Source organism: Drosophila hydei, unplaced genomic scaffold (genome assembly GCF_003285905.1).
Source record: "Drosophila hydei strain 15085-1641.00,03,60 unplaced genomic scaffold, DhydRS2 tig00008114-arrow-pilon, whole genome shotgun sequence".
NCBI classification, from domain to species: domain Eukaryota; kingdom Metazoa; phylum Arthropoda; class Insecta; order Diptera; family Drosophilidae; genus Drosophila; species Drosophila hydei.
The window spans coordinates 502,215-529,810 of NW_022045827.1; the positions used below are offsets into that span (position 1 = coordinate 502,215).

A 27,596-nucleotide genomic window follows, 5' to 3' on the forward strand; every position below is an offset into this window, starting at 1 on the left:
AATCAATCAGCAAAATTAGTTAATGCAAATTTAATATGCAACCAATTTGAAACGACAACAACCGCAACAACAGCAACAACAACCAAAATAATTACAAAAATTCAATACAAGCAACAACAACAACAACACGGATCAATACCAAAGATGGAGGCAAAATTCTTGGCTAGCGCTCTTTCATTCCTCTCGATATTTTTAGCGGTTCATGCTCAATCATTTGGTAAGTAGACAACAACAATTACAACATGCAACTATACAATAATTAACAATAAATTAAAAAAAAAACATTAGCCCCCTATATATACATATATATTAACCCTATATTTAAGCTCTATATATGTCTGTCGTATACATTTTCTAATTGTATAAGTGTACATACATAACTGCAGCAGAAATTGCAAACAAAAACAAAACCCAAAAAGAAAGAAGAAAAGAAAAAATGATAGTATGTGGTCGCCCATCCCCTTTCACCCCGGTCCTAATTGCCTGGTGCCTTGCCGAACACTGTTTTTTTGTTGTCTCTGTCCATTTTCAATACAGTTATTTTTTTTTTTCTTTTTTTTGCAACTCCCAGCAGAACTTTTGAGTGTGACAAATGCAGTGCAGTTCACATGTGATTTTATTAAACTTAATTTTACTTGATAATGTCACTTAAAAATACATAGTTGATAATGAGAAAAAATTTCTATATACTACAATATTAATTTTAAAAATGAAAAATTTAATTTCTGTTGAGATACTTGAAATTTGAGAGAAATATCTTGTCATTTAATAGTTGCTCTTTCATTTTTAATTTAAAAAAATTTAAATTTCGACTATTTTTTGTGTTATGTAATTGTTTGTGATATATATGTCTTAAATTTAAATATTTTATTTCCTATTTATGATTTGATTTATATTATACTATAACAGGAGTTCAAATATGTTATGTTATGAGTATATGTATTTTTTCTAGATAAATATTTTACGAACTTCACTTTATATGATACGATCAGAGCGATGATAATTAGCTTAAAATTACATTTTCATTCAAACAGTTTTTAGCTAATAAAAAATAATAAAAATATATTTATGTTAAACATATGTGTATTTCATATATATATATATAAATATATATATATATATATATATATATATATATACATTATATATCCATATTTTATTTTTAAATATTATTAGCATTAATTAGAAACATATTGTTGTAGATAGTATTACACTAATCATGATATGTTTTCATGAACAACATTTTTTAGTGCAGGTGACACTAAATTTTTTTTAGTTTTCATATTTCCCCAAAGTTCTGCTGGGTTTTTGCCATACACATACACACACGCACATATACATAAGAGAACATAACATAACACACACACTCACTTACTCACACACATATTGAGCGAACACTTTCCTTTGCGCTTCTTTTTTATTTTCTCTTTTACAATGTAAGCACAGCCCCCTTCCGCCTCCTATTCTTCTTCAGTCCGCCCACCCCCCTTTAAGGCCATCAGGTTTTTTGTCCGCTCGCCCGCTCTCTTTGGCCGTCTCTCTTTCTACGTCTCTTTCTCTCTGTCGCTCTTTGTCGCCCGCTGTCTTTGTCTATCCTTTTGGCCTTTAGTTAAGTGTACTTGTGCTTCGATATTTTTGTGTTGCTTTTTATAGTTTATATTGTTGGTTGGGTTGGGTTTTGCTACTGAGACTGCGACTGGTCGACATTGTGTGTGTGTTTCACCTGCTCCCCGCGCCCCTTTCTCCTCTACCTGTACATATGCCCCACTATGATTATCTTCTTCTTCTGCTATTGCGCTCATTTGATTTTCAATTTTCCACACAATTGCAAAAAAGCAAAGAGAAATACGAAAAGCAACAACAACAACATCTAAAATATATTAAGTTCATTTTAGTATTTCAGTTTAAATCTCATGATTTTTTCTCTATTTTTGTTGCTTTGGGCATTTTTACACGGTCGCCAGGTAAGCAGCGCGCCTCAGTCTTAGCCGGTTGCCCGTAGACTATGTCCGTATAGTTGTTTATATGAACTCTTCGACCCGGTACTCGATATCCAATACTACATACTATGTATTATATAGCATATACATACTATGTATTATATACGATATATACCGGCTGCATTGTTTACACCTGCCCTGTTTGGCCATCAAAAAGTTCTCTTTATAATAGCCTTTGCCTTGCTTTCGACTCCAAACTATTTATTATTCTAAGCATATCTGTTCGATATCTGTCCATATATATATTTATCCTAACTATTGGCTACCTCTTTATGTATGTATTCCACATTCAAGGTATATTTTAATCGAGTTTTTGATTATTTTGTATTTTTCGTTTCATTTCATTTTGTGAGCAGCATTCAAAACTCTATAAATTTTTGATTCTATTAAAAATGATTATTGCATAAAAAGAAAACAGAAAAACACTTAACGAGATATTTATTGTAGCTTTCATTCAATTTGAATATCATTTCAATTTATAACTAATTCAAGCAATAAAAATAAATTTATTAACTGGAGAGAGACTATATATAATGTTAGATCTCTAACATCTTAAAATTTATTATATTAATAAATAAATCTAAATTTTCTTTTTTATTTGATTCGTTTAAATACTATAATTTACTATATTATAATAAATGTTTGTAGATGAATTGGTTTGCAGCTTAAACTATTTTTTATCTGGAGGCTACGTTTATGTAACTCATATTCCAGATTATTCTTCAATTAAACTTAGAATTCATAAGATATTTTATATATCAATTAAGATATACTTTAGTTGAAGAGTTAAAGATCATACAGTTTGCAAAAAATGAAAATATTGTCAAATTAATACATAGCAAAATAACACAAATTCAATAATAATAATAAAAAAATTTCACTCATTTTCCACCAGTTTAGGTGAGAAATTTTCGCGTTTTGAAAAGTATTTTAGGTATATTAAGACTTTCCATCTAGGGTATTTCAGTCTTCGCTGCAATCAACTTGCTCAGGTGTTTATTTAATCTATGTGATTATCAAAATTGTATTTTGCACATGTTTCTGTTTCTGTTTTTCCTTTATTTTATAATTATTTTATGGTACAATATTTCCAATGCCTTTTTTTTTTTGAATTGTTTACGTAAATAAACGGAATTATACGTAAAATAATGGAAACCTGGGCGAAAACTTTTGATATTGCAAATGCTAAATATTGTCTATATACATATACACAAATACATTCATGCCTCTGTGTGTGTGTGTGAGTACAAACCCGTATGACCGAGCACTATATGAATCACATATGTATGAGTCGAGTTGTTGGCCTCCTGCCTAGTGAGCTTTATAAAGTATTCGTTTGCCATATTTATTGTTGTTGTGGTAGAATACTTTGATACACTTCTAAAGAGTATTTCAATTTTCATATATATTAGAGCTCCTATAGATACAAATGAAAGAAAATGTTCTGTTCAGTGTAAGAAAAATATCTTATACGAAAATGACCTGTTTTTAAAGGTATATGTGAGATATTTGAGTTAAAAAATTGTATTTAAATTTGCATATACATAACTTCTTATCTTACCTAGAAACGTTTGAAACAAAAGCATCTTTTATGTGTAAAAAATGTATCTTCAAATATAAAAATATCTTTTCTAAGCAAACAGCTTTAGTTAGGGTATTTGTGTTTCGTCTAGGTCTATGCAACTCTTTTTCTAAATCATTTATTTTCTATTGTTTTTTTTTCTAGTTACTTCAAAGCGAATATTTCGTTTGGTCAGGGCAAAAAAAAGAATGAAAAGCTAAACCACGTGTTGTCCAGGTGTTTATGTTGGCTTATGTGAAGGTGTATATATGTTTTTTTTTGGCGTTTTGCACCACATTTTCATTTGACGAGGTTTCTCCACGCAGGTTTTTGAACTCCATATTTCAACAACAACAATCATCGTTTTTGTTTGTGTTTACAGTGGGGCTTACCTGTTTTGTTTGCCATGTTTATTTAATGGCATTTTCATTACATTAATAAATGTCAAATATTTAAATTTGCTGGCTCGCCCAATTTTCTCTACTGCATAGTCGTACAGTGGGGCAATTTTATTCGTTATTCAATTTTATTAAGAAAGTAAGTTACTAAGCCTAGCACAGTGAAGCAAACTGAATTTTTAATTCAACTTTAATCATATTACTTAAAAACAAAACTTATAAAATGTCATGTAAATGGCTGACACTGTGGGTTTAGTAGCCGTATTATAAATAATTAAATTTCTTAATTTCATTAATTTAATTTATTAGACGTTTCTACTTGCATTTAATTAACGCTTGATTTGAATCTTGATCTATAAATATGTTTATGATTTTTATTTTCTTTTATTTTTGTGTTTGATTGTTCTTCGGCTACTGCAAAAATATTATTTTTACAAAGATAATAAACATGAAATGTAATTTCCCTTTCAATGTCGTCGTCGTCGTCATTGTTATTGTTGCAGTTGTTGTTGCTGCGTCATAGTGAAAGAAAAGTCGCCCACCTTGTGTTGCGTGGGCGTGGCAACATTGTTCTATTTGCCTTTGCTGCATTTGCATTGCTTGCAAACTTGAATAGTTAGCACATTTTGTTATATAGAGGTTGCCTCTGTGTTTCCGCTTGTGCCAGATAATGACTGCTTAAACAGAGCAAATGCAACCACACACACACATACACAGATGAAAAGAGCGAGAGAGATAGAGAGCTAGAGAACGGTTACTGACGAACAGTTGTAATACAGTGAAATATCACTACTGAATAGCCTACAATAAAATCTTTTAGTATATAACATTAATAATATATATTAAAATATGTAATATCTATTTTGTTCTAAATATATATTAGACCTATACATACTTTAATTTATCTTAAGAGTTTAATTAGCTGATATTTAATAAGGGACAAAAAATAAAATAACGATACATTTATTCATTTATTATCATATGTTATATTATTCTTATTAGAAAATTACTTTTCCTTTATTTTTATTTATTTTAATTATATTACTATTATTATATTTTAAGTATTTTTTTGTCTTACGAAATTTGCTCATTCTTTTATTCATATTGAGACCAATTTCTAAAGCCATCATCTGTATTAAAGGCTTAAAAACATATTGTTCACTCGAGCGTGTCCTTACTGTACATATATGTATTGGTATATCAGCGAATTGCACCTTTTCGCAAGTCTTTTTAGCTGCGTTTCATGCTAATTTACAACACGAAAAATTGTGAAGCCAAATGGGTAAATAGAGCCGTGGCAGGGGCGGTGGGCGGAAGAGGTGGGCTTGAGGAAGCAACGCTTTTTGTATTTTTGTACTCTTATCTATGGCAGATGATGGTGGCCCTGGCCCCTCAGCTAGACCCGCCCATTCAAGCTGTTAGCGCCCCCGCTTTCATTAGCAGGCACCTGACAAAAGCTAAAAGTTCACACATCGCCTATTTAGAGGCAGACAGCAGGCACTTATACACCACATAAATATACATATATACACAGCCATGTGTATATATATGCATATGTCTGCTTTTGTTCAACTACAATATACATTTCATATATATATTCAAAAATAAATATAAATAAATTTCTGCGTGAGAACAATAAAAGTATATATACACGTGTGTGTCTATACACTAATATATATAGAAATAAAATATATACACATGCATATACGTATCTATGAGTGTATGTGTCAACAAAATGAGCTGTGAAAACATTTATGCATGAATTCTTTTTGTTGGTCGAAATGTCAAGTTTTCTTTGCACTTGAAGACAATTGCGTGTGGCCCACTGTGCATGCAGACAGTCTGACTATATACACTTGCAAACATTTTGCGAGCGTGTGTGTGTATATTAATATGTATTAAATGTTCGTCTGACTGTCTGGCAGCGCTTTTTGTTTTTGTTCTTTTCATGTTTTAGCCACTGCCGCCAAGTACGAACAACAAAAACAAAGCGAAAAGTCGTCACAAACGTCACTAGCTGCTGCCCGTGAGCGAGCACCTACCTCTCCCTCTACCTTCCGCTGCCTTATTGTCGCATCAATCAGTTATTCGGTGCGGGGGGTGGTTTGCTGTTATTTTTTTCGTTTTTGCTTTTCAGAATCCGATTTATGCTCAAATATTTTCACTTTGCTAAGGTTGTCTGAAAATTTTTCCATTGTGACGTTGCGGCTGCTGCTGAGTGACAGAGTTGCCAGCTCGTGCGATCAATGTTGTTGGCTTCTGTTGTTATCGTTTATTATTATTTCTTCTGCACTCTGACACTCTGCTTTTGTTTTGTTTTACAATTTCATTTGCACCATGCGCTTTCATGGTGGAGCGCGAGGCAATAAGAGAGAGTGAAAGGGAGAAAGACAGCGAGAAAGAGAGAGAGAGAGTGAGCTGGGCAAAGTGCGGGCGGTGGCGCTCAAAGCTTTATCGCTTCATTGACTTTGACAATTTGAAATTGCTTCGGCTCCAAAGTTCAAAACTTACTGTAAACGATTTCAATATGTATATATATGTGAGTGTGTGTTTACAAGCTGTTCAATAAATACTGTTGAAAAAAATGGCGCATAAAGCTAAGAGAGAGTGTAATAAATATGTAGAAGTGTATATGTATGTGTGTTTGTTTGTGTGTCCATTTAGTTTTCTTCGAATCAATTTGCGTTGGTTTCAATTGTGCCAAGCCAATAATAATTGACATAAATGTCTGGCACGGGCAAAGAAGGCCGTATGAAATATTCAAAATTGTCTGACATGTTTTTTCTGCATTATTTATTGGATCAGCAATATGCCAGGCAGCCAGCCATCCAGAATGACGTTTGCCTTTCTTTCAGACTGTTAAAACTGTTCGCTGCGATCAGCAATTTGTTACCAATTGCTTTTCAACTGTGCTGTGCGGTAATCCAATTGGTTCAAGTTAAATCGCTTGGGAGCTGGAAATTAAATTTAGCTAATGTTTATTTCGTTTAATTAGACAACTACAAGGCAAATAGAATATTTATGTACACACCAGCCGCCATACACTGACGCAGAATTTCACGGCTACAGCAACAACAACAACAGCAGCAACATTCAAGATTATATACTATGTATTTTTTTTCTGTTGCTTTCAACATACTTGAAAACGTTAAACAAGTGTTTTGTTAATGTTTGTTTGCCTAAATCTTTAATGTGTATTGCCAGAAAAAGCCAAAAAGCAACAAAATACAAATCAAATATATTCTTTCAAGCTCTTGAGCTTTAATACATTTACAGTTCAAATACTATTGCTGTTGTTGTCAGCGTTGGCAACGTTGAACTAGCTGAAACCTAGTTTTTGTCACGGCAAAAGTCTAAATTCAACCTTCTATGTTTTATTTTTAACTTAAACTAAATGTAGTTACCTTTTTTATAATCTAAAGCCATGTGAAAAGCAAACAAATATTTGCAAGCAATTTAAATTTTTCTCCACGAACTTAATTTCAAGCCAAATTCGAAAAAAAATAGCTAAATTGGCAACACTAGTTGTTGTTGCTGTGGCCAAAAACTGCAAAACTTTTGTGTACACACACACACACACACGCATGGATGTGAAACCTCTTTTAGTGGTCAAGAGAGGGCAGAGAGCAGTGTAGTGAGCGTGTAGAACGCGGACGCTCAGACGAATAGTCATTTTCATTTTGGTTGCTTTTGCTAATTTTAAAATAGACAAACAATTTTTTATTTCAATTTACAGCAGCCAGCAGCAAGTCGCATACCAACACACATGCAAAAAGCACAGACACATGTATACTCGCGTGCGCTCACTGCCCAGACACATGATTCGACGTCGCAGTCGCAGTCGCAGTCAGCGTAGCTGCCATAGCTTTTCTTCCTCTCCCCGTTTTCAAACAATTTTGTTTGTTTTAGCGAGTAACTCGGTTGCGTATTTAAATATTTATGTATGAACCTATTTATAAATCTCTCTGACTGTCTGTTTGTGATAAGCATGATTATCATAATGGTTAGTTTGCACATTTTTATTATGTTCCATAGGCGGGATCCCATTAACAGCGTCGTGTCAAGTGTACAGTGCATTAACAGGGTGCTGTCTTTGTTCCACTACGGCAAAGTACGGCACCCTTCTCGCACTCGGTGGATCCCTCTCTTTCCCCCGGTTTATTTGCATTTGCATTATAATCGTATTTGTTTTGCAACTGTTGCAGTTGTTGTTTCTTCTTTTTCTTGCTGTTGTTGTTTTATTGGAATTGCTTTATTTTGCGCTCGTTTGTCAATTGTTGCGAATTGGTTTTGCATTTAATTGGCATGTTTCATGCAATTTACTTAATGAATTTCACGTTGTGCGTTCACTGACCGATCAACCCGTTCGATTGCTCAAAACTTACATATATAAATATATATATATATATATGTGTACTTATGTGTGAAAGTCACATGAAATCAATACAAATCGTTTTCATGGTCTGTTGTGTATTCTCAACAAATATAAATTCCATTCGACTCTTGAACAGAGAGCTTTACAGCCGGTGTCTACACTTGATTGCCAAGTTTTTACAACCCCACTATTTAGTCAAGCAATTTTACTAGCATTTATTTTAAGTAAATATATATATATATCTTTTTTTTATTTGTTTTATTTATGCTAACCTTAAACCCGAATAAATTGCGCTCATTAGTGTCCTCAAAAGGCATTTACAACATGACTCTCAAACTGTGTGCTTTCACGTGCACAACGACTGCCAAAAATAACGACACACACACACGCACACTTGCCCACAGACAATCACATACACGCATAGGTACATAATATAGGTGCAATCAATTTTGTTTCGTGTTAATTAATTTTGTTATATGTTTTTTCCTCTATTGCTTGTAGAAAATTCTCTGTATAAGCGCACTTCGTGCTCGCTGTTGCGGCATTTATGTTATTTTTTTTTGCGCAAATTCTCTTTGTAAATATTTTAATTGCCTTCGGCTATAACATTTTCTAGTGAAACAAAAGCATGGGGCTATTTGTTGCACTACAGCTCAATGCGTTCATTAAAAAATAATAAAACGAAAACGAAAAATTAAAATGTAATGAGCGTTAGTACACACATGCACACACAACCGTACGCATCCATATATACAGACACACACATACTAAGCGTACGAATGCCAATAACAATATGTCACGAGTCCGCTATTCATATGCTGCGTTAGATGTAGGACAGAGAGAGGGATGTTGTGTGCATGCATATGAGTATGGGTGTGTATGTATATGTGCTGGCAGCCATAAATTTGATTAAATAAAGTTTTAGTTGGCGCTCGCTTTTGCATGCTCTTTCTTCTATTTGGAACAAGGAATGCGACAAAAACTATGCTACATGAACAAGCAATAAACCATAAATTTCTTGTCACCAACAACAACAAAATGGCAGCAGGCTTAGTGGTTAAACGCTTGTGTGTAATGAGACAAAGTGAGAGAGAGCGTGTGAGAGTGTGTGTGGTGAGAGTATAAGAATGTTAAGGTGTGTTATACCCGCACGTGTGTGTATGTGCGTATGTGTTGATGTTGTATAAATTTATAATACTTTTCGACTGGGTCACCGCCTCCCGTTCTATCCTATGCTGCAATATGCTCTATGTAAATGTAATGCGTATGCGTGTGTGTGTGCGCTTATGCTGTCCGAAGTGACAGCAACAGACGAAAATGCTGGCAAGCAGAGGAAGGGAGATGGAGCGACATCTTGTTGCTTGTAAATGAAATTGCGTTGTCTGCAATCTTTTTGCGCTTAATTTGCTATAAAAGTGTCAGCTGAGAAGGAAAGGCAAATACGAGCACATACTTAAGTACATACACGTATATTTATATGCATGTGTGTGTGTGCCTAATCATCCAATGTGCGACAAATAAAGACTATGTCCGTTGACTCGTTAAAACAGCTGATAAGATTGCGGCTTTATCTATACGTAAACAGCAATCAGCAAATATATATATTGTAATCTTAGAGCCTATATATTTATTGCCATATTAGCCTTTGCTTATTTCTAGTTATCAAAAGTACTTGTTACCTACCGTCCAGTGATAAGCCAAGTTAACTGATAACATTCTCTCAAAAAAAAAAAAACCGGCACATGGCCATTCCACTACAGGTACATACATACATGCATACAGTTGTATATGCGTGTATATGGCCATGGCTTAAGAATATGCAGTTTAAACTGGACACTGTTGACGTCATTGTTGACGTCATTACCCAATGTCACACAGACATATTCACGTAGAGGCTTACATATCTGCATACATACATCTGTAACTAGCTGAATGACGACATTGATTGCAATCTCTCTTCGATGGTAAACTTAAACAAGTTGCGTCAGCAATAGAAGCTTTGTTAATTATCACCCTTTAGTGTTGTGTAATCATGTGCTTAGCATGTGCAGGCACTTGAAAGTATTACTAAGTATTACGAAACGAGATTAATATATTGTTAAAATAATGATTAGCAATCTGCTATCGATAATTATCGATCGAAGTTATAATTAAAATAACACTGGATCCAAAAACAATATTTAAATATTATAACATAATCTGTTTGGATTGTTTCTATAATAATTCTTTACTTTATTCTCTAAATATATTTGAATATTGAAATTTATATCAATAGTCAGGTCTATTTACAACTATTTTATAAACTACCTAAACAACTTTTACTCATATTATCGAATAATTTTAACGCTTATCGATAAGTATGGAAACCAACTGTAAATTTAAAAAAAATAATACTATAAACAGTTTTTGGTCTTAATTATAGCACTCACACACCACATTTATAATTTTAATTAGCTTTAATTTGAATTTTTGGTTTATTCAGTTCTATAATCGGTTTTTTTTTTCATTTCTTTATTTTTGTATATATCTTTTATGTGTATATGTAAGTAAGATTTACGACACATTTAGTATAAATAAATTGATATCTACATAAATATTTTTGCAACTTGGCGCTGAAATCAAATAATCCGAAAACTGGAAACACAAAACGAAAAAAGCAAAGAGAAGAAAACAAAAAACGAAACAAAAGCAAACAATTCTAACCGATAAAATAATACACAGACAATCGATCGAAACGAAATGGATCGGATCGTACACACATCTGCTATAGTAGCCATATATTTTATGGAGTGTAAAAAAGACTAATTTAAAAAAAAATCGTTTGTTTTTATGTTGTTGTTAATTGTTAATGTTTTCTTGATTTTCAATGATGTTCCTCCTTTCCCTTTGCCCCTTCAACCTGCTCTTTGCTATCGATATATCGATTTGTTGTAACATTTTTGCTGTGTGTGTTCTTTATATGTATATGTATATATATATATATATACATATATATTATGTATATGCATATTTGTGGATTAAATTAATCGCAATGCAGCGAGCATCATTGAGAATGATAGCGATGAATCATCGGAGTTCGCATTGGCTACCACGCCAATCGTTTACTATGGCGATGCGATTGTCAATATCGGCGAGCCATTTTCGATAACGTGCGTCATACCGATAACTGAGCGGATACACTGGTTAAAGAATGGAGAGTCGATAACGCGTCACAATTTGCGGCATGGACATGACGAGCACTCCTACACGCTATCGGAGAGCGCGATTGAAGGTGAGTATTTATTGATGATTGACGATTGATGAAGACCGAGCAACAATCAATCAACCAACTCCAGGCGAAAAGCACAAGATCGAGGCGCATTTGAAGGTGCGGCATGCACTGAAGGTGCACGAGGGTCGTTATCAGTGCAACAACAACAAAAATCATCGCCGAGATAGCGGCTTTCACATGCTACACGTGCACAGTAAGCAGCAACAATCGGGGACACCGACAGAGAGTGGTTATCGAACTATCGATGAGCTGACGCCCAGCTCGGCCGATGAGATATTTACGCGCACGTGGCAAGAGCAACAGCTGCCGCAACATTCGGAGTCGCCGTCACAATCCTCTAAGCAGCACAATCAACAAGGCAATGCCACAAGCCACAGCTTTGGCTTTGGCAGCTATGAGCAGCCAGCTACAACACGTAGATACAACGAATTGAGCACGTGGCATGCCACAACAACAGCTGACGGACAGGCAGGTGTTAATGGAATTCATCGCATTTATTCAGCCACGCCGCCAGATTTTCCACCACCACGCTTAAGCGTGCTGGAGCATACGGTGGCGCCACCCGAACCACCCACCATACAGCTGTACAATCAAACGCTACCGATTTATCGAACGCCAATCGACACTGCCACAGTGCATCATCGAGCGCAGCATCATCAGCAGCAGCTGCAGCAGCAACAACAGCAGCAGCAACAGCTAAACAATTTTCAACTGCCGCTGCCGCCGCAGCCAAAGCAACCTACTCAGCATCACAATGAGAAATATCAAACATATGCACCGCACTTTGTGCCGCCTGCAGTGGGCGGTGGTGGTGGTAGTGTCACAACAGCGCCCACAGCGCTAACAACCAGCTACAGCAACAACTTCGGTTTAATGCAGCAGCAGCCCAAGACGATCTTGCCTATTAAAAAGGGTGAGCCACATACGCACACACGCATACAATCACTCACACTCGCTCACTGACATTCTCACTTACACTAACACAACATTACAAAACGCATACAAACATAATTAAAGCGACATAGAAACACATCCATACAGCTTTCACTCACTTACATACATACAAACATATATACATACTAAGCAAAATTCACTCAAAATTGCATACAGACAAAACTCAGGATATAACACTCACACACGTGCATACATATTAGAGTTGTGCTGCAAATAGCTAAATTATAGAACTGGAAACTTTAATTACAGTTCATATCGCTTTTGAGTTATTGCGTGTCAAAGCGTAAAATATAATGGTTAATTTGATTAGTAACGTGTCAAATTACATAGTTAATTGTAGTTCACTTTACGTGTTCAACGAGCTCTTAACTTTTAATTGTTATAATTTTTTTGTGTGTATAAATAGGAACATTAACAATTTTCTATTTATTTAATAAAATGAAAATTCAACTTTAATCCAATAAAGATATTTACGATCGTGAATTGTTAATGAATCACTTGAGTGAATTGAAATACCAAGTGCAACTCTAATATACAAAAACACTACGCGAACTTCACTTAACATTTCACTCAGTCATTCGTCTCTCCTGTACAACAGCAACTGCATTTCACTCATCGTGTTCGCATCCAAAGCTCACTTTCGTCCAACTCTTTTTTTGTTTTTCGTCTAAGCCTCGCTCTTTTGCTCGTACTCGCTCGCCATGCTCTCCACGCTCTCTCGCTCTCCCGCTCTCCTTCAATCGTTATCAGCACGTCTACATTGCTCAAACTCCCACATCGTTTAGTCTATTTTTGGTGTTGTCAATCGTTAATCGTTCGCTAGCTCTCTTAGGCTTTGACTATTCGCCGATACTTAAGCTCGTTCGCCCTCACACATAAACAAATCCACATACATATATACATATAGGCAAAACTTTAAGTTGAGCTTTTTTCATTTTGTTGTTGCTTGATATATTTCTTTTTACTCTTACTGCTACTTTTTTATTAGATTTGTGTGTGTCGCTATTGTTGTTGTCATTGTTGTTGTTATGTGTTATAAATATATACATATATTAATATATTTTACTCGTTTTATTTTAGTTGTTTACCTTTGCTTTTGAATCACACGACTGGCAGGTGCACAGCGCCTTACTTACTCCCCTCTCTCTGTCTCGGTCGGCCTCTCTCTCTGCCTCTCTTTGTGTTTTTTAACCTCCGGCTCTTCAATTTGATTGATTGGCAGCCATTTTGTTTGACGCATATTAAATCCATGTGTAATTCAGAATTGGCGCTCAGCCGCTTGATAAGCATTGTTGTTTTGCCCCCAATGACTGTGTGTGTAACCGCGACTTAATGTTTATTGCCTTTTGTTTCATTTTATTCTTTCGTTTTCGTATATTTTGTGTTGTTTTTTCGATTGCGTTTGCTTTAGTTTTAGTTTTTGTTTTTCGTATGCCGATAAGGACAAATCTAATACATGCATATGTATTGTGTCTGTGTCATACTTGTATGTGACCTAATGTTTATCGATTATCAGTTATCGAAAATTTAGCTGTTGCTTTAGCTTTAGACTTACTTTGCTTATCGCTCGATAACTATGAATAATAATTAGTATTTAAATGCCAAAAATCGATTATTGCTCCATTTGCAGCTAATTTTAAAACTAAAAATTAATTAAACGACTTTTATAATTATTACATATTGCATATATAAATATATATGCCGCGTAAGTCAAATTTATTTGATTTCAGTCCAAGTTAAAAATATCAATAATAAAAAAAAAATATATATATATATATATATATATATATATATATATATATATATATATATATATATATATATATATATATATATTTAATTCAAATAAATATATAAATTTACCTATGTATATTTAGGCGAAATAAAATTAAAAAAATAATAAAAATATTTTTTATTTATTTTAGTCAACTTTTGTTTTGTTTTCTTTAACTTGGGTTAATTTTTTTTATATGGGAGCTGTAAAAAAATATTGAATTTATGTAATTGAAATTGTGTTCGCAAATTTATTAGACTTGATTTTATTTAGTACAAATATAGTGTGGTATATTTGAATTAAGTTGCAATTTATGTTTTTTATTTTTAACATAAATACTTGTTAGAGTTTTGAAAACAATCAACGAAATATATATATATATATATTTATATATATATTTATCTATATACCTCAAACATCTCAGCTCATTTCTAGCTCTCAGATTATCAATTTAATCGTTACAAAATATATAGAAACCCTGCGTAAAACCCCTAAACACCTCTCATATATTAAGCTCTCGCCTCTACAAAAAAACTCGTTTATATATTTATACCTACCATAAACTTTACCATTTATCTATATATCAATATATATTTTTCTTTTTTTCTTATATGCATAATTATTTAGATAAAATTTTTTTATGTAAACGTTGTTTCTTCCTCTACTCTTTTATGATATACGATTTGTATATATTTGATATAAATATATCTATTTTATTTGATAAATATTTGCATTATCTTGATGTTTTTCTCTCTCTCTTTCTCTCTTTCTGTGTGGCTATATAATTATGTTCGATTCAGGGCCAGATTCCTTGGTGCCAAATTATGACCATGTGGAGCGTCAACTCAAATTTTACGATATTCGAACGCCGCTTGTGCTCAGCTGCAATGTGAAAAATGTGGAGTCCGAAGATCCACTCATATGGTAAGTCTAAAATATACATACACTGAAAGAAAAGCGCATACACTTGAAAATATTTTGTAAAAATATTATTGAATGAAGCTGAAGATTGAAGAACAAAAAAAAATTTTATATACAATAATTTCTAAAAATAAAATTTAAAAAAATATAAATATAAAAGTTATGATTCAATTGTACATTAATGATAACAAGCAGCCACTTTTTTCTTACAGTGTACGCTTAGCTTAGCCAATAGAAAGACAGATATAAGACAGTCGGGCAGGCAGCCAGTCCGTCAGTCAGGCGTCTCCCCTGGCTCTGGCTCTGGCTCTGGCCTATAGCTCTGCATACTAGTTGGCAGTTATAAGAGCAATCATTTTAATACGGCACAGCTAAGCACTTTTGCTTAATTATGTTGCCCAGCCACGCCCCCTTAACCAAGCACTTGACTGACGTAACCTGGAGAGCATAGCAAAGGCGGCGGTTGTCGGGGTTTGGGAGGTTGGGTGTGTGCTAAAAAGTGCCCGATTACAGGGAGTGGGCTTATCCGACTCTAGTTGGTATATATATGTGTGTGTGTTTGGGTCGGTGGGTGTGAAACAGGCCTCGTAATGGTAATGACACTTTTTGTCGGTCGCCAGGGCCAAAAAACTTTGCTTTGCGTGCTTCACGTTGAATTAGTCCTGAATAATTGGCACCAAAAGTTCTTGAACTAAATAAAAATAAATATATGGGTCTATGGAATTTTTTCGGATAAGGCAAGCTGCAACTCGGAACCCTAGCTCTATAAAAACTATAGTTTTCCGATCAAATATGGAAGATGTAATTATTGGCTTAAAATGAGAACTGTTTATAATTTTGGTATATAGAAAAAACACCTAATAATTATTAGAGCTCAATCTATATTGGTAATCGAAATGTTTCGATAAGTCAAACTCCTGAAAATCGATATAAAAGCATCATAAATCTATAAACATATGGTAGTTACCTAAAGGTATTTAAGTAGTCGATTTTTATAATAGGAAAATAAGGTAGAAAGACACATGCATTAAAAATGTTTACATACATATCAATAGATTTCAAATTTATCGATTGTTTCCACCAGCGACCTGTGGAAATAGAATTACCTCAGTTGCTATAACTACCAAATACTTGGAATGTTTCAATTGTAAATAAAGCTAAACTTCAAACAGAAAATAATCGATAAATAAAACAAAAATATCGATAACATATCTTAATTGTAGTCATTCAGAAAGTAGCTAATTTGAACTCATTAAACTGAGAACTAAACAACTGTCGACATTGCTTAATCAATATATGTTTAATAAAGTTATCGATAACACATTTCGAGTGTGGGCAAAGGGGGGGAAAACAAACAAAAAGTTCTTTTACTTGCTAAAGCTATTAAGATAGTGTTGTTAGCATTACTTATTTCTGTGTAGAGCTATTGATATTTGTGCTGTAAATTTATCGATTAGCTTCTTTTGTAGCTCTTCGAAATTTAACTAATTACTATTCAATCCATTTTGTATGTATAAATAGGAAAAAGAACGGCGTCAATGTGACGGATGACTCCTCACTGAGAGGTCGCTTTAAACTTATCCAAGCCGAAAGAAAGTTCATAATCGACAGAGCGGAACCTCACGACGATGGCCTCTACAGTTGTGAGTTCAAGGGCGTGTCCAAAGATATTAACGTGATTGGTAAGTAAATAAATAGATAATTAACGTGATGCATTTATAAAAATGAAAACAACTTAATACACCATTGTGTTTTTCTCATTAGCTCGCGTGGTTGTACGAGTGCCTTCAAATACTGGTGTTGTAGAGGGTGAGAAAATGTTGATACCCTGCACAGTTCTCGGTAGCAATCCTCAATTGTCATGGAGCTTTGGTAAGTGATCTAACCTAAGGGTTTCTGGCTTGAAACTTGTTGTAAAGGCTGAATAAATAATTCTAAAGACTGCAAATATGCTTCAATTTCGGCTAAAGTCAAAGACTATCTCTCTTCTCTTGTTCTGATAACAAAGCCTAATTTCAATTTCTTCTCTTCTCTATCACAGGCAATTATACAAATGTCACAAATAGCACAGGTCGTTATATATTGAAAGCGGATGATAATAAAATTGAGAATGCAATTTTAATGATTGAGAACGTGACACTGGAAGATAGAGGCGATTACAAATGCCATGGACGCAATGAGGCCAATGATTATGCCAATAGCACCGTTGCCACCGATGTTGTAACCGTTCGTGTTAAGGGTAAATTACAATATTCAATGCCCTATCATATATCTGTATATCTATGTAACTGTTTCGTTCATTTTCAGGCAAATTCGCTGCCTTGTGGCCTTTCCTTGGCATTTGTGCTGAGGTTTTGATACTTTGTTTGATCATTCTCATCTATGAGAAGAGACGCAACAAGAGCGAGCTGGAAGAGAGTGATACTGATCCACAAGAACAGTAAGTTGCCAACATCCACAACAACAACAACAACATGAAATCAACAACAACAACAAGCAGTCCACAACAACAACAAACAACACCAAATATTTTGTAACAATTTGAAATGCAGCAGCAAATTTACATTTTAGTTAATAAACTGCAAATTAAAGACGTTTGAAGCTGCATACGCAAATGCGCAACAGACACACACACAACAATCACACACACACACAGAGAGACATAAGCAACGTACTTACACACAGACACAGCAGCAGCAGCAACAACAACAAATTTAGCAAAATTTTTCTTAGTTAACAAAATTTAAAATGAAAATTATAATAAAAAAGCAAATATATATATTTATATAAATGCAAGTATTTATAAATATATACAAATATATATATAATTTTGTTGGCGCGCAAATGCAGCTAAGGAAAAATTAAAAAAAAAAAACAAATGTAATTTTTTGTATATTTTGCTTTTGTATTTTATATTTATATATATATATTGCATACGACTTAGTGCACAATATATTTTAAAGCTCAGCTTTTTGCGTGCCAATAAAATGGTAAAAAAAAAACGAAACTTAAAACTCAATAATTAAATTTATTGTTTATGTGCTGCCTAGTTAATAACATTAAACAAAAAAAAAAAAAACACAAAACTAATTTAAACTGTGTGCTAAACGAAAAAACAAAAACATTAAAAACCTAAATTTGTGCTTTAAAACTGACAAACACACACAACACAACACACACAAGCATTACACACTGAGCGTAGTTTTATAGCCATATAATAATACTATATATATATATAATTATGCAAGCATATTAGTATATATATATATATATTATGTATAAAAAAGTATGCCTTATAAAATTTGTATTGTTTGCTGCGCTTTTTGTTTAATTTCTTTTTCTTCTCTCTGTTGCCCCAACTTATAAATAAAATTAATTTCATCTTTTTGGTTTATATCGAGTGCATCATATTAAGATTTTGAATGTAAAAGTAAAAACAATTTCAGAGAAAAAAGAACATGTTATGAACTTTGTTTTTAAGTACTTATTGTTTAATTCTAATTTAAATAATTAGCCTTGAATGAAAGTGAAATTATGCAGAAGGTTTATCAATTCTATATATCTATCGTTACTTATGTATATTATTATTATGCCTTATTATAAATGACTATCTAAGCTTAAAAAATGTTTGGCAATAAATTCTTTGTTTATAAACAATAACACGACAACAACAACAAGAAACACGGCTACAATTAGTTTAAAAACGACAAAAAAATTTCTTAATTGCAGTTTTATTGATTTCTTTTTTTCTATTTGATTGTCATTTGTTGAGCACCTATAACTAATTAGTCTGTACACACACACCTGCACACATACACCTACACACAGAAAAGTATTTGTTTTCTCTTTGCGCACTTTTTGTTTCTATTTTTTTTTCAGTTTGTTTTTCTTTTACTTTTTATTTGTAAATTTCTTTTGTGTGAATAATTTGATATATATATATTTACCGCTATGTCTAGCATTATGTTTATATGATTTGTTTTGCCGTCTATTATTAATATTATAATTAAATTACATTTATATAAAAAAAATCAACAACTTTGTGCTATTTTTTTCGCTTATAATTTTTGAGATTGATTTCAAATAGAATGAATAAAAACAAACAAAAAACAACTGTAAATTATACAAAAAACAATTGAAATATAAAATGCATTTTTAATGTTCACACTTTGTGTATTTGTGTGTTTGTATATGATTTGCCTATATATATATATGTATCTGTAGCTGCTGTATAGCCTATATAGAGATCTTCCCAACTACTCAACTATAATATATAAAAAAACTATATATATATACGTATACATGTGTATATATTTAAACAGTATTAATTGAAGATCAGTAAAATTCTGTTTTTTTTGGGAATTATCGCTATATGTTTGCTTCTTTTATAATATTTATAATTTTTTTCAGTTCCATTGAGAGCTTTAAACGTCGAAATTCGTAGTGCCAAAAAAGAAATTTGTGTAGCTAATTAATCATGTGAAGAGCTAATCAAATTGTATTTCATTCTTTTCTTGTTTTCCTCCCCTCCATAAAAATCGAAAAATAACCAAAAAAAAACATCGTCTAAAAACTAACAAAATTGTGTTTCGTATGCCGTAGTTGATAAAATTCGCAATAAGTAAATAATTAATGCATAAGTAAATAGGTAAATGCCACAGCCTGCAGCTTGATTGATTGATTGATTGAATCGATTGTTGTCGCTAATGCTAAACAAAAAAAGTAAATCATAGTCGATTCAATTCCACCTAAAATAAAAACAAAAAAAATAAATACCAAATCCCAGCGTGCAGCCGTAAACAGCAACAACAACAAACAACAACAACAACTATAACAATAATATTATTAACAAAAAAACAACAAGTAGCCTAATATTTGTACCAGCAACAACAACAACAAAAGTTAAAAATATCAAAAAATAAAAACAAATTTTTTAGTATTTTATTTGTTGTTTTCTAATGTAAATTTTTGATTTCTTTGTTAGTTTTCTTGTTATGTATTGATTGACTGATTGATTGATTGATTGCTCATTTAGTTCACTTTGACCTTCAATATGTTCTTCTAGTGTCACATTGCGCCAATCTCTTTGACTTATATGCGATTTTTTGCCATTTGTTTTCTATATATTGCAGGAAAAAGAAAAGGAGAAATTATGATTAAAAAAAGAAATTCCTAAAGACAGCCTAAAAAATATAAATAAATACTAAAAACGAAATATAATTGAAAACAACATAAAATAACATTATAATTATATTATGTATATTTATATATATATGTATGTATATATATAATATATATAATATATACAAATGAGAATCCGTTAAACACATCCAAGAGAATTCTCCCCTTCACACCCGAAACTTTTCAACTTTTCACAAAATATTGTATGAAAGAACATTTTGTTTAGTCCAATTGTATTTTACTATAAACATATTTATAAAAGAACAATTTAAAAAAGAAAGCAACAAAATTTAACATTAACAAACGAAAGTGATAGCAGTTAAATGAACACTAAAAAAAATCGGAACTTTAGCAACTTTAAAGGAATCTATGGATAATGCGGACAGATCGAAGACAGATGAAGCCAACACCGAAATGCAGTACTATTAATAATACTACAGTAACAACAACAACTATCAATGATGTCACACACACACACATACGTAGCACTCTATCCGCTATCTTAGTAGAGAAAATACTAAAATACTAAACAAAAGTCCAGAAAATATTGTACATAACCTACAAAAACATTTTATGTTTACAACTAGTGAAAAAAAACAAAGAAATGCAAATTTAGTATTTATTTAATACATATATATATATATATATATATATATATATATATATGTCTGAGCTCTTTTTCATTTGTAGCTAGATTTTATGTCTCTCTTTTATGTTTAATTTTCATATTTTTGTCGGGGTGCATCAGTTCGAGTTCTTTTGGCTGCGATCAGTAAAAAAGGAAAAGGAAAACAAAAACCTAAAAACTAAAAAAAAAATGAAAAAATACCAAAAAAACTGTTGAACGAGAAATGTTAAAAATTTGTTTATTAATATTAGTTAAATATAAAATAAAAGAAGAAAATAAGAAAATAAATAAAAGAAACCAAAAAACCAAAAACTTTTTAAACAATTAAGTAGCGCGTTATGAATATATTTTAATAACAAGATAAATAAAAAACATAAATGCTGTACGATTTATGATAGAGAACATAAACAAAAAAAAAACAAAACAAAACTACATTGTATATTTGCATAATTTTAAACTATTACAAAACAAAAACAATTACAATTAATATTAATACAACAAATGCGTACTGCCAAAACTTAAAAAGTTCAGTACTAATTGCTTATACTATGTATTTTATGAATTATGAATTATGATTGGTGAATGATGAATAATAAATGATGAATGATGAATGGTTATTTATGATTGATGATTGATAATTGGCGATTCATGATTATTGATTTATGATTGATGCTCGATGAATGATGATGAATAACTTGAACTATGATGGATGATTGATAATTAAAGGATTATGAGTCATGAATCTTCACTTATCTGGAGTAAAAAATCATCAAATGTGAATCATGAGTAATAATTCGTGAATTATTAACAATCAATGAATTATGAGTTAAGAACCATGAATCATTAATTATGAAATATGAATCATTAATGAATCATGAATGACTCATGAATCATGAATGAATCATGAATCATGGATCATGATTGAATCATGGATCACGAATGAGTCATGCATCATGTATCATGAATTATGAATTATAAATCATGATTGTTGATTGGTGATTGATGATCGATGATCAAAATGAATTACTTGAATTATATTGAAATAAATTTTGCCTCATTTTTGGTCAACAAAACTAAAACTAAAAAAACAAAAACAAAAACAAAACACTGTTAATTATTCATTGATTTTTGTTAGTTGTTAACCTTCTTTTATTTGTTGAATATGTATGAATGTGTATAACAAAAACAAAGTAAACAAAGAAAAAATACTAAAAATACTGAAGCGGTCTTAAATTTTCGTGTGTAACTAAAACTGAAATAATTTTTTCAAATACCATTTTTATTCGAAATATGTTTATGAATTTTCATTTGATTTTTCGATTTTTTGCCGCCACCAAAGCTTTAAATATTTATATATATATGTATATATATATAAATATATATATATAAAAGATAAAATTACAAAAAAAAAACAATATTAATAAAAAACACGAGACATTTGTATAGTAAACTAATAAACTAATAAATAATAATCGTTCTTGTTAAATACCAAACAAATGAAATAAAAAAAAAAAACAAACGAATATCGATAAATATAATGATCGATATACATAAATAATTAAATATATAAATATATATATATAGAAACAATTAAATAGCCTAGCAAAGAAAAAATAAAAAAATACTTGGAAACCGTCGTATTCGTAATGCTCTATCGATCGATAATTGTTATCGAAAATGGAAAAAATCGTAGGGGATTTGTCTATAAGTTTTTTATGGTACATATACATATGTACAATGTTTTGTACAGTTTGTGGCTTATTTGTGTAACGACTATATTTATATATATATATATATATATATATATATATATATATATATATATATGTATGTATGTATATATATATATATAGATCACGATCTACATAATATATATATGTATATGTGTGTATATTGTATACAAGAAATGTTTATTAAAACCATAAAAAAATGCTTTAGTTTAATTGAAACACAATTTTCTCCTACACACCCACTCACACCCACTTGCATACATTGTGTATATGACCTATACATATATATATATATATGTATATCTATATATATATATATATAACCTCTTGAACTGATTAAGTGAACCCACGTTGCTTATACACACACACAAACAACATGAACAACAGCTACGATACCTATTTACTGCTATAATGTACGACGTAATATTACCCACAACAAAAAACAACATAACATTAAACAAAAACAACAACAACTACTGAACATACTAAGAACAACAACAATTTTGAAACAAACGTCAACTATTGCTATATATACTACAACAAAAAACAATTATACAGAAATATATATATATATATATATATATATATATATATATATATATATATATATATATATGTATATATATGTGTTTGTATATTTACATATATACACTTATATACAACAAAGTACATACGCAGTATTGTATGTTTTTTTATGTTAATTTTCTATGTACAGAACAAGAACAAAGCCTGACAAAACAAACAACAAATCGTGTATCCTACAAATCCTCAGTATATATACATTTGAAAAACGATTTCTCTTTAATGGCTTTCTTTTTTCGATTGTTTACATTATGATTGTTATCGATAACAAAAACTATAAAAACTGGCACACAATTTTAAACTCCCGCATTATGCGCTTCATATACAAAAATAAATACTAAAAAATACCAAAATTAAGCTAAGCTAATCTTATATATATATATATATATATATATATATATATATATATATATTATATGGTATATATGGTAACAAGGTAATTTTAATTTAGTTCTAAGCCACGTTATAAACAATTTGGAACAAGTGCGTATATTTCATGATGTAGTATGCAGAAATCTACATAAATTAAGCAACAAAAAAAAAAACAAAACTAAAAGCTAAAAGTTTCACCTACGATTCTTTCAGTTTCCAAACACAACAAAAAAAATACATAAAATACTAAAGAAAAAATATATATATACCTAATTAGTTACAACAATTATAGACTCGAAAACATGATCGATATCTATTGCAAGTCACACGTTTTGAATACATTTACCAACACTGAGCACACAACACACAAATTGGCAACACTTTTCCCGTGCTTTCGAAATAAAAATTGGCAGCACTTTTTTGCATATGTGCCACAATTAGAGCAAATTGGTAGCATTTTTTTCCAATGGAAAAACTAAAAGAAAAAAATTACTTGATCTAGTTAGAGTTCCGCAAACCAAGTACCAAATCTGTTTTGCATACTTTTACTTCTTGTTCTTATTTAAATTGTAGATTAAAATTAGTATATATATTAAAGATATAAATTTAAAGAAGAAAAATGCCTTAGGGTTTCAGTAGGAATACAAAGACGAACAGCAATGAAACTAAAACTCTTTAAATGCCCAAGAAATAGTTAATTAAAAAATAAAATATTTATATAGAAGAAACCAATCAGAAAAACGTGTGGCTTGCTCTCAGAAATATATATATATATATATATATATATAAATATATATATATATATGTATAGACGTATAATCAATTTGTATGAAATACTCTATAAACCAGTTAGAAATACGGGTAAAAAAATAAGCGTTAAAAATAAACAACAAAAAGATAGAAGCAGCGACATTTATTATTATTTGTTAAACAAATGAAATCCCGACGGTCAGCCAAAAATAAATGAAAAAGAAAGAAAAGAAAAAACTTTTGTAAAATTAAACAAGGAAGCTGAAGAGAAAGAGCGAGCGAGTGAGAGAGAGGGAGGAAGGGAGAGAGCTGCAAAATTGAATCAATCAAGTGCCCCCACATAAAGTGAAATATATAAACACACACACACACACGATAGCTAGCCTATAGAATATCTGGCAAGAGTTTATACATATATACATACATATATATATATAGTTTTTTTGATTTATTTTTGGCTGCTCGGTTTAAGCTGGTAGCAAATATATTGAAAATCCAGGCGTCTTCAACTAGGCAAATACTAACTAAACGCTAATTACAACAACAACTATGAACTATGAACTATGATTTTTTAGCAATACAATATAGTTCTATATATACTATATATATATACATATATATATATATATATATATATATATATAAATAAAAAAATCACAAGTCAACAGGGCACAGCGCTTCTTAACTATATATATATACATATATATATATATATATATATATTCATTTCGAGCAACTTTTTAAAAACTAAAAAACCAACGTAAAACTTAAATTTAAACATTAAACTTTAACTATAAACTATAAAAATACTTAAAAAAAAAACAAAAAACGGAACTTTTTAAACTAATATTGAATTGAACCCAAGAAAGTGTTCATTAAACTAAAAGAAACAAGATATATATATATATATATATATAAATATATAAATATATACATGCATATATACATATATATATACATATATATATATATATATATATATATATATATATATATATATATATATATATATATATATATATATATATATATATTAGTATATGTAACCGACACGACATTTTGTATGGCTATTTAGCTAAGTAATTTAATGTAAAGAGTTTAAACAAATTGCAAGCAAACCAAATTTAAAAGCAAACCTAAATAAACAAAACGAACAAAATACATCAAAACATTTCGAAACAAAAACACAGAAGAAAAACATTTTACGAATTTCATCCACATTAAAAAAAAACTAAATATAAAATACTAAATAAAAGCCTAACGAAACTTCTCTTTCTAATATACATATATGACATATATACATATACATATACATACATAAATATACACACAAATACATACACACAAAAAAGCAACAGGCTTTAAATTTTGTTTAACAGAATTCAACATAATTGTTTATGCAGCTTATGTATATAAACAATAAAAAGTTTTGTATATGTAATGCATAAAATTGTTCAAATGTTTGTCAAAAAGACACACACACTGACACACACGCACTAACACACACATTAATACATTCAAGTTTAAACAGAAGAAGAAACAACAGCAAAAATTTATAACTAAGTCTACATAAAACAAGAAATCAAACTGCAATCCCATAATAAAAACAATTGTATTATATCTAAGTAAACCTCCCCCATAAAAAACGTAAAAAAATTAACTAAAAAATAAACAAAAATAACTCTAAATACATAAGAAAACAAGGTTAATTAAAGCTAAACAAAAATAATATATATATATATATATATATTTAAAAAAATATATATAAATGCGGCTATTTGTTAAGGTGATTGCGACTTTCAGCTAAAAAACTAAATTAGTAATTGTAACATTAAAAAAAAATTAAAAAAAAAAACAAACAATATTTTAAAAGCAAGCGCTTGAATTGTAAATTTTTACAAGGCAACTGTACATTTAGCGCCCACGGCATAAAAACTTAAATCTAAAAAAAAAAATAAAAAAAAACCACAAAAAAATAATAAACTACAAAAACAGAAAATGAGTTGAAAGGCACAGCAAAATATAAAAAACAAAAACAAATATATAAATAAATTTAAAAATATAAAAGCCAGAACGGAAATGAGTTTATTAAATATACATTTAAAAAATTCATAATTATAAAATTAAAAAAAAAACCCAATTCGTTGCATAATATTTAAAACGAAGGTAGTATTAACTCGATTGCCTAATTCTAATATTAAAACAAAACAAAAAAAAAAAACAAAGGAAAAAACTATATGAAAAATAATTAAAATTAACAGGTAAAATAATAATAAATGAAAACAAAAAAAAAACAAGAACAACAAAAAATGTTATTATACTTATTATACCGATTAAAATGAAAACAAAACAAATTAAAATAAAAATTTTATTTAGATTAAAATCTTTTGCACTCGACAAACGTTTCCAAAGCACTTTTCAGCTAAAAGGTAAGCAAAACAGTATAACAGCATATAGAGCTCAATATATCTATGTCAGATCAGATATTGTTTTAAATTTACTTTCGATTGATCCAAAAGGTTTATGTTTTAAAGCTGCAATATCACATTTTAGGTCAGTAGAAAGATGAGATTCCATAAGTATTCGATTTACTTTTCGAATTTCGAAATACATTTGATCGAGGTATTTAAAGCTTAAGCATAGTACGCAGTATCGAAATTCGATTCAATTTTTTTAGAACAAATTTAATGTCAGCTCTTCGAAAGAAGAGATTTGCCAATTGTACCCGTTGAGTTTTTTAATTCCAAGGTAGTAAAAACGACTTTTTTCCGGCTCTAAAGCTCTTGATATATTGCATTTGTTGCAAGTGTTATCAACCTCGACCGTTGACGTAATAAATGAAAAGAAATTTATTATAAAAAATACGATTACATAATAATAATTGTTGCTTTATTTAAAAACGTCTCTACAAAGTTGTTGCTGATTAAGTGTTAGTATTTGATTTAGATAACACGCAAGTCTATTTGTATTTCTAGGTAGGTTTCATTTTTTTAAAAATTTGCTACTCGCATAGCTCAATGTTTAGTTATCATTATATATATGTGTATATATTTATATACATATATATATATATATCATATCATATCATATCATATCAGT

The 27,596-nt window shown here is 30.6% G+C and overlaps 1 protein-coding gene across 1 annotated transcript; it reads left to right on the forward strand.

The window, feature by feature from the left end:
* Nucleotides 1–144: 144 nt before the first annotated feature.
* On the forward strand, nucleotides 145–20,422 carry LOC111594954. The gene is made up of 10 exons (XM_023308451.2): nucleotides 145–217; nucleotides 11,372–11,605; nucleotides 11,670–12,550; nucleotides 13,345–13,366; nucleotides 15,134–15,257; nucleotides 16,776–16,936; nucleotides 17,019–17,126; nucleotides 17,296–17,493; nucleotides 17,562–17,694; nucleotides 20,387–20,422. Exons 1-10 carry the CDS (start codon nucleotides 145–147, stop codon nucleotides 20,412–20,414), a joined length of 1,962 nt encoding a protein of 653 aa, XP_023164219.2. The 3' UTR covers nucleotides 20,415–20,422.
* The last annotated feature ends 7,174 nt before the right edge of the window (nucleotides 20,423–27,596 follow it).